The following is a 7,792-nucleotide window of genomic DNA, read 5'->3' as shown; positions in this document are numbered from 1 at the left end:
CAGGCCCCCCCAGGTCCCCCCAGGCCCCCCCAGGTCCCCCCAGGCCCCCACCACGATGGTGCTGAGCTGCACGAAGGCGAAGCCGCGGTTGAGCTGCGTCTGCCGGTCCTTGATGACCCTCACGTTGGCGGCCGAGAGGGCGGCGAAGGGGGCGAGGGCGGCCAGGATGGACTCCAGGCTGCTCTGGGGGTGCAGGTTCCGCAGGATGATGGCTGAGGGGGGCAGGGCAGGGGGGGATACACACACAGTGTCAGGGGGAGCCAGGTTTGGGGGGGACCCAGGTGTGCAGGCACCCCCCAAGGCTCTAATAACACTCTCAAGACCCTCCTAAATCTGTCTTTAGGTTCTTCTGGACCACCCCCTCCAGTTCCAGATCCTCCAAACCCCCCTCAAGGCCCCCAGTACCCCCCAAATTCCCCCTGGATTTGCCCACAGACCCCAAAAGCCCCCCCATGCCCCCTCGAACCCCCTAAATCACCCCAAGACCCTTCAAGATCCCCCCGTGTCCCTCCAGACTCCACTAATCCATTTCAAGACACAGGATCCCCGTCAGCCCCTTCAGCCCTCCCTAGACTCCCCCCAGAGCCCCCAGTCCCACTTCACCTCTCCCAGAACTCCCCAAAACCCCCATACATCCCTCAGGACCCCCATAATCACATCAAGACTCCTTGAAATGTCCCCAAATTGCTTCAGAACCCCAAAGACCGTCACAAAAATGCCCTTAACCCCCCCCCGAGGGTCCCCCCAACTCACTGTCATTGGCGTTATCGGCTCCGGGCTCGGTGCCCCCCTGGGATCCCCCAGGGGGTCCCCCCAGTGTGGGGCCATAGGCCTGGGGGAGGGGCAGCAGCCCCCCCCCTCCCGGCACCAGCTCCGGCCGTGGCCCCCCCGGGCCCCGCTGCTCTGCCTCTGCACCCCAAAACAGCCCCCCGGGACCCCCGTCAGCCACTGAGCCCCAAAACGGGGGGTGAACCACCAGCTGGGGGGTTGGACCCCAACACTGGATGGTCACCCCCAAATTTTGTGGGCAAACCCCCAACTGGGGCTGTGAACCCCAAACCACCCCCCGCCCTCCAATTCCAATTCCCTCCCCCCCCCAGTTCATTACCCGAGCCCCTAAATTCTTCAGTTCACCCCCAAACTCCTCCCCTTTCCCTGTGACAGCTTTGGGGACCCCCAGGGCAGTTTCGGGGACCCCTCAGGGTAGTTTAGGAGCAAATTTGGGAGCAACTCCGGGAGCAAGTTTAGGAGACTTTGGGGGATCTCCTGGGTGTTGGGCAGAACCCCAATAGTTTTGGGGTGAGAACAGCCACTTTTGGGGCAATGCAGGGGAGTGAAAGGGGGCCCACAGAGTTTTGGGGTGAATCCCAAGGGTTTGGGGTCACTCACCAGCTTTGGGGACTCCGCACTTGAAGCATTTCTCACGTCGCTTGAAGTTCTGCACCCCACACTGAGACCCCACAAATCCGTCACACCCAGAGCCCCCCGGACCCCCAAACCTGCCCAGAGACCTCCCAACTGCAGCACCCCAAAACAATCACACTCTGAAACCCCCCTGGACACCCTCAGACACCCTCCCAAGATTCCCCAGGACCCCCAGTCTGCCCCCCGGACCCTCCAAACCCCTTCAAAGCCCTGCACAGCCCCCACCAACCCCTTTGCACCCTCCCTAGAACCCCCCAAGCCCCCCATTCCTCCCAGGACCCCCAGAAATCCCTTCAAGAACCCCCAGGACCCCCCAAATTCCCCCCTCAGGACACCCCCCACCCCAATGCCCCCCGGCTCTCTCACCTTGGCACAGAGCCAGTCCTCGTTGATCTTGGGTTTGGGGTCGCTGTAGTGCAGGGACACGCGGTGCCCCAGGAGGGTCAGCCCGGCCTGGGGGGCACAGTGGGGGTAGGGGGGTACAGGGGAGGTCAGGGGTGGCACAGGTCAGTCAGGGGGAGCACAGAGCAGGTCGGGGGGGCACAGGGACACACAGTGACCCAGGATGGTCAGCCTGGCCGGGGGGGCACACGGGGCAGGCACCACGGCTCGAAGGAGGGGGGCACCAGGACTTGTATTGGGGGACACCAGAGGGGGCACCAGGACTTCTTTTGGGGGGCATCAGAGCTCATGGTGGGGGTGTCCTAGTTAGAGCAGCCGGGAGCAGTTCAGCACTGGGTGGGTGTAACCCAAACTCGGGGTTCTACACCCTCCACGTCATTTCCTAGGAACTGGTAACAACAGACCACCTGCAGCAGCTGCCCAGAGCACACCCGATCCCTCAGGACACAACCTGGGTGTCAGGAAGCCTGTGAGACAGGAGGATGTTCCTGTCCTCACACCAATACCTCAGGTGGGATAACTCCCCTCCAGGGAGCCGGTAGCACCTCCACACCTGAGGGGTCACCTCTGCTAACGGGCCACCAAGGATTCCAAAAGTATCTCACAGCTCGCAATCACCCCTTGTGGAACTCCCTGCCCTGGGGGAGGGACTGGGCTCTCCCACTCCAACCTGAGGGTGTGTAATCTTGGGGTCTTGGCACCTCTGGGCCCCACTCCTTGGATCCAGAGGACCAGAACCTCGACCGGACTGCGCCCACCACCCTCGACCAGACTGTGACCAGCACTCTCACCAACAGCCCTTCCTTTCCTGTTCCTTTGGGCTCAGGGGACCACGTGGGGCTCAGCACGGGGGCCAACAAACACCACTCTGTTCGTGCCCCAGGCTGCTGGGTTATACAGCTGCGTTTTGTGGGTTAAAACCAATTGTTTGTCCGTATAATTGTATTTATTGCGCTATTGTTAATTAATTGTAACTCTGACTTACACTTCCCTTTGAGTTGGGTTCGGTTCTCCTGCCAGTTTACCTGTAAACCAGCACAGGGGGGCACCAAGACTTGAATCAGGGAGCACCAGGGGCTCAGTGGTGGCACCAGGTCACACAGCCCTCACACTGGGGGCACCGGGGGGCACGAGGGGGTACCAGGGCTCCCCTGGGGTTCTCCCCAGGGCCCCCAGCCTTGCCCGAGGCCTCACACAGAGATCTGCCCCAGGATTTGCCCCAGAGGGCACAAGGACCTGCACCAGCACCAGCACAGGGCTGCACCAGAGCCCACACAGGGGAACCAGGGCTCCCACCACGAGGGCACGAGGCCTCCCACCGTCCCTCAGAACAGCCCACACACGAAGGGCACGAGGCTCCACACCAGGGCTGGCACCAGCGGGCACAGCTCCCGCCCCAGGGCTGGCACCAGGGCCCCACCCAGGAGCCAGCACGGAGGGGCACACCAGGGACCACCAGAACGCACCAGGGCTGGGCCAAGGCAGGCTCGAGGACCACCAGGGCTGGCACCACCAGGGCTCACGGCTGCCCTCACACCACAGCCCTCAGAGCACCCCAAGGCTCGCCCAGACCACCCCAGGGCTGGCACAAAGCTGCCCCGGGGGGCACGAGGAGCTCAGCGTTTGCACGAGGGTCTCACAACCATCCTCCTGCACTGCAGCGCGCGGGGGGCACCCGAGGGGGGCACCCGAGGAGCTCTGCCCTCGCAAAAGGGGCTCAGTCCGCACACAGGGACACCCCAGGGTGCCACCCAGACACCAGTTCCCCCACAGACCCACCGGAGTCTGTCACACAAAGCACTCAGGGGCACCCCAGGGTCTCGCACGAGGGGCTCAGTCCTCAGCCAAGGATGTCAGTTCCCACACAGGGGCACCCCAGAGTGTCACCCAGGGGCTCAGATCCCACACAGGGGCACCCCAGGGTGTCACCCAGGGGCTCAGATCCCACCCAGGGGCACCCCAGGGTGTCACCCAGGGGCTCAGGTCCCACACAGGGGCACCCCAGGGTGTCACCCAGGGGCTCAGATCCCACACAGGGGCACCCCAGGCCGTCACACGATGCTCACAGGGTCACAAGGAAACAAACATGGCCCCTGACACCCGGGACACCAGTACAGACCAGTAACACCAGTACCCCCCCACGAGGCCCAGGCACACCCCTCAAGCCCCTCCCCCCCCCTGCCCCTCCCCCACCTGGTTGGCCTCCATCCATCTCGCCGCCTCCTGCACGTGGTGGAACTCGACGAAGGCGAAGCCGCGGCTCTGACCTGGAACGGGCGGGGGGTTGGGGGGGCACCCAGGGACCCCCTGGGTGGGGAAGGGCCCCCCTGGGTGCTCCCAGGACCCCACGGGGTGGGGATGGGCACCCCTGGAATCCCCTGCGTTGGGTTTGGGTGATCCCGGGACCCCTCTGGGACCCCCCAAGGAAACCCGGGAGCTCCTACAGACCCCTCTGAGCCCCCTCGAGAGTCTGGGCACCCCTGGGTGCCCCCTGGGAAGGGCTCAGCATCCCTGAGCGCCCCTGGGGAAGAGTCTGGCACCCCTGGGTGCCCCTAGGACTGAAGATGGGCACCCCCGGGTGCCCCCAGCTTTGGGTTTGGCACCCCTGGGTGCCCCCTCTGTGTAGCACAGCACCCCTGGGTGCTCCTGGAAGGGCTCCAGCACCCCTGGGTGCCCCTTGGGTGTGGAGATGGCACCCCTGGGTGCCCCTGGGGAAGTGATGGGCACCCCTGGGTGGCCCTCAAATCTGGTGCAGCACCCCTGGGTGCCCCTAGATGTGGGACCAGCACCCCTGGGTGCTCCTGAAGAAGGGACTGGCACCCCTGAGTGCCCCTGGGGAACAGGACCAGCACCCCTGGGTGCTCCTAGAAACAAGATGGGCACCCCTGGGTGCCCCCCAATTCCAGCGCAGCACCCCTGGGTGCTCCCTAGGGATAAGATTAGCACCCCTGGGTGCCCCTGGGGACCTGATGGGCACCCCTGGGTGTCCCCCAAGTCCAGATCAGCACCCCTGGGTGCTCCTAGAGATGAGACTGGCACCCCTGGGTGCCCCTGGGGAACAGGACTGGCACCCCTGGGTGCCACCTGGGAGAGGACGGGCACCCCTGGGTGCCCCCTAAGTATGGCACAGCACCCCTGGGTGCTCCTTGAAAGGGACAGGCACCTCTGGGTGCCCCTGAGGATGGGACTGGCACCCCTGGGTGCCCCCTAAGGCTGGCAAAAGCACCCCTGGGTGCCCCTGGGAAACTGGACCAGCACCCCTGGGTGCTCCTAGAGAGGGGACAGGCACCCCTGGGTGCTCCTGGGGACAGGATCAGCAGCTCTGATACCCCCTGAGCCTGGTGCCACACCCCTGGCTGTCCCTAGAAACAAGCCTGGCACCCCGGGTGCCCCCTAAGCCTGGCAGAAGCACATCTGGGGAACAGGAACAGAACTCCCGGGCGCTCCTAAAAATGGGACAAGCATCCCTGGGTGCCTCTGGGGATACGACCAGCACCCCTGGGTGCCCCCCAGCATGGGCATGGCATCAACCCAACCCCCTCCGAGGGATCCAAGTGTCTGGGTGCCCCCCCCCACCCCCTAAAGGGGATCCAGGTGCCCACCCCTCCCCCAGAGCAGAGCCCAGATGTGCAGAGAAGGGCCCAGATGTGCAGAACGAGCCCAGGTGAGACTCACCTGAGGACTTGTTGCGCATCAGCCGCACCTCGCGAGGCTGCACCCCCTGGGCCTGGAGCTGTGCACGGATCTGGGGGGACACAGGGACAGAACCACATCAGGAGGAACACAGGGGGACTCCAAACACCCCAAAACTTGCCCAGGTCCCACCCAAGAGACCCCAGCGTGTCTCCAGGGGGTTCCCAAACGTTCCCAACGTGAACTGTCAGTACTGGGGGGTGTGGCCTAAGAGAAAGGGGGTGTGGTTTCCTGGGGTAGAGCTGAATTTGGGGCGGGGCCAAGGGGAGGGGCGTGGCCAACCCTTCCCAGGGCCCTCCATGGACACTCGGGAGCTGCTGGTGGAGAGCCCTGGTGGGATTTGAAGGGACACTGTCCTCACAAGGGCGGGGCTCAGAGGGCGGGGCCAGGCTGGGTTGGGGTGGGGCTCAGTGGGGAGGGGGCAGGGCCAGTGAGAACACAGGCAGGGCTCAGCAAAAAGGGGGGGGGAAACCCCCTCAAACACAGGGCAGGGGCATTAAGGAAGGAATAGGGCCACTCTGAATGGGAGTGAGGCTCAGTGGGTTGGGGTGGCACCATCCCTGGCAGGGGCAGAGCCATCTCACACACAGGGCAGAGTCATCCATGGCAGAGGGTGGGACCACCCACACATGGGGTGGGACCACCCACACATGGGGTAGGACCACCCGCACATGGGGTGGGACCACCCGCACATGGGGTGGGTCCATGCCGGGTGTGGGCGGGGCTGCTGTGGGGGCGGGGCCATGGTGGGGGCTGGGGGCTCACGTCGTTCTCGGTGGCCGCCTGGGGCAGCATCCTGAGCATGACGATGGTGCTGGCACGCGGCTCCTCCTCGGGGCCCTCCCGGTAATCCTGGTCCCGGTAGTCGCTGTCGGCGCCGAAGGGCAGCGCGGGAGCCACGGGGGGGTCCCGGGGGGGGTCCCGCTTCCGGGGGGGCTCCGCAGCCTCGTAGGAGGCCTGTGGGAGAGGGAGGTGTTGGGGGGGTCCCAGCACCCACCGCAGGGTGACCCAACGGCCCCTCAGGGTTTGACACTCACCTGCGGGGGGGTCCCGGGGGCAGGGGGCCCCTCTGGGGGTCCCCCATAGCCCCGATAATCCATGTCACGATAGTCGTGGTCCCTCTGGGTGCGGGATCCATCCTCGGGGGCGGGCGGGGCCCCCCCGTAACGCCCCGTCCGGTCCCCACGGCCACCCCTGTGAAGAGGAGAGGGGTCAGAGGCTACCGAGGTCCTCTCCGGCCTTGGGGGTCCCCAGTGATCGTCCCCACATCTCCCCCCTAGGAACCCAAATGGCCTCTTGGTGGTGCTCAGTGAAATCACCCCCCGTTGGGGGTCACCAAATACCCCCCAGAGGTGGCCAAATGTCCCCGTATGTGTCCCCTGTGGGGTCCCCAAATGTCCCCTCCCACCCGAAGTCCCCAATGTCACTTTGCTCCCTATGAAGTCTCCAAAATATCCTCCATGGAGAGTCTGCAAGCGTCCCCTGAGAGCTCCCCAAATGTTCCCCGCCAGGTCCTCGGTTTCGGGGTCCCCTGGGGCCCCCCTACCTGCGCTCGTACTCCATGGCACCGACACCTGTGGGGGCGGCAACTGGTCAGACTGGGAGGCACTGGGAACGGAAAGCTGGGACCACTGGGGGTGGTCACTGGAAGAGCCTGGGTTTAACTGGAAAGGATCTGAATGAACCGGTGACGTACTGGGACGGACTGAGAAGAGACGGTTCTGTGACAAACTGGGAAGCGTCCAGGGGGTGACTGCGAGGGAAATGGGATGAACTGGGAGTCACTGAGACCCGCACAGCAGAAGAGGGGGGGAAGGAGCCCCGTGATGCCCCGCCCCATCATTAGCATACAACGCGCGCTCAGCCCTGGGTCCCACCCCCTCCCCATCAGCGCGGGGGGCCCCGGTCAGCCCCACCCCTCCCGGTAAACCCGGCCTTGCCGGTCAACCCCACTCCACCCGATAAGACACGCCCCTCCCGGTCAGCCCCGCCCCTCTCAGTAATCCCGGCCCTGCCGGTCATTCCTGCCCCTCCCCGGTCATGCCTGCCCTTCCCGGTAATCCCGCCCCTCCCGGTGCTCCCCGCCCCTCCCGTTCGGCCCCGCCCCACCGAGCCGCCCGGACCTGCCCGCGCGGCGCCGCCGCCGCCGCTCCCGAGCGCCAAAATGGCGGCGCCGCTCCCACCCGGCCTGCTCCGGCCCGCGCGCCCGCCCCCTCCGCCCTTCCATTGGTCGCGATGCCCGCCCATCTCCGCCTCCCGCTTCGCCATTGGT

At 65.5% G+C, this 7,792-nt stretch overlaps 1 protein-coding gene across 1 annotated transcript in view; it reads right to left on the bottom strand.

The window, feature by feature from the left end:
• The window catches only part of LOC108510113 (RNA-binding protein 10-like), a 9,914-nt gene extending 2,239 nt beyond the window's left edge, over nucleotides 1-7,675 (bottom strand). Inside the window, exons 1-10 of the mRNA XM_017839806.1 lie at nucleotides 7,644-7,675; nucleotides 7,067-7,094; nucleotides 6,558-6,714; nucleotides 6,286-6,477; nucleotides 5,503-5,572; nucleotides 4,021-4,094; nucleotides 1,792-1,878; nucleotides 1,390-1,450; nucleotides 754-909; nucleotides 46-212 (exon numbers count right to left, since the gene is read on the bottom strand). Coding sequence (XP_017695295.1) covers nucleotides 46-212; nucleotides 754-909; nucleotides 1,390-1,450; nucleotides 1,792-1,878; nucleotides 4,021-4,094; nucleotides 5,503-5,572; nucleotides 6,286-6,477; nucleotides 6,558-6,714; nucleotides 7,067-7,083 — 981 coding nt within the window. The 5' untranslated portion in view covers nucleotides 7,084-7,094; nucleotides 7,644-7,675. The remainder of the gene's footprint in view (nucleotides 1-45; nucleotides 213-753; nucleotides 910-1,389; nucleotides 1,451-1,791; nucleotides 1,879-4,020; nucleotides 4,095-5,502; nucleotides 5,573-6,285; nucleotides 6,478-6,557; nucleotides 6,715-7,066; nucleotides 7,095-7,643) is intronic.
• Nucleotides 7,676-7,792: the final 117 nt, after the last annotated feature.

Source organism: Lepidothrix coronata, unplaced genomic scaffold, assembly GCF_001604755.1.
Source record: "Lepidothrix coronata isolate B3197 unplaced genomic scaffold, Lepidothrix_coronata-1.0 Scaffold485, whole genome shotgun sequence".
Lineage (NCBI taxonomy): Eukaryota > Metazoa > Chordata > Aves > Passeriformes > Pipridae > Lepidothrix > Lepidothrix coronata.
Note: the sequence above shows the minus strand (reverse complement) of the source record. Positions and strands in the feature narration are given on the sequence as shown.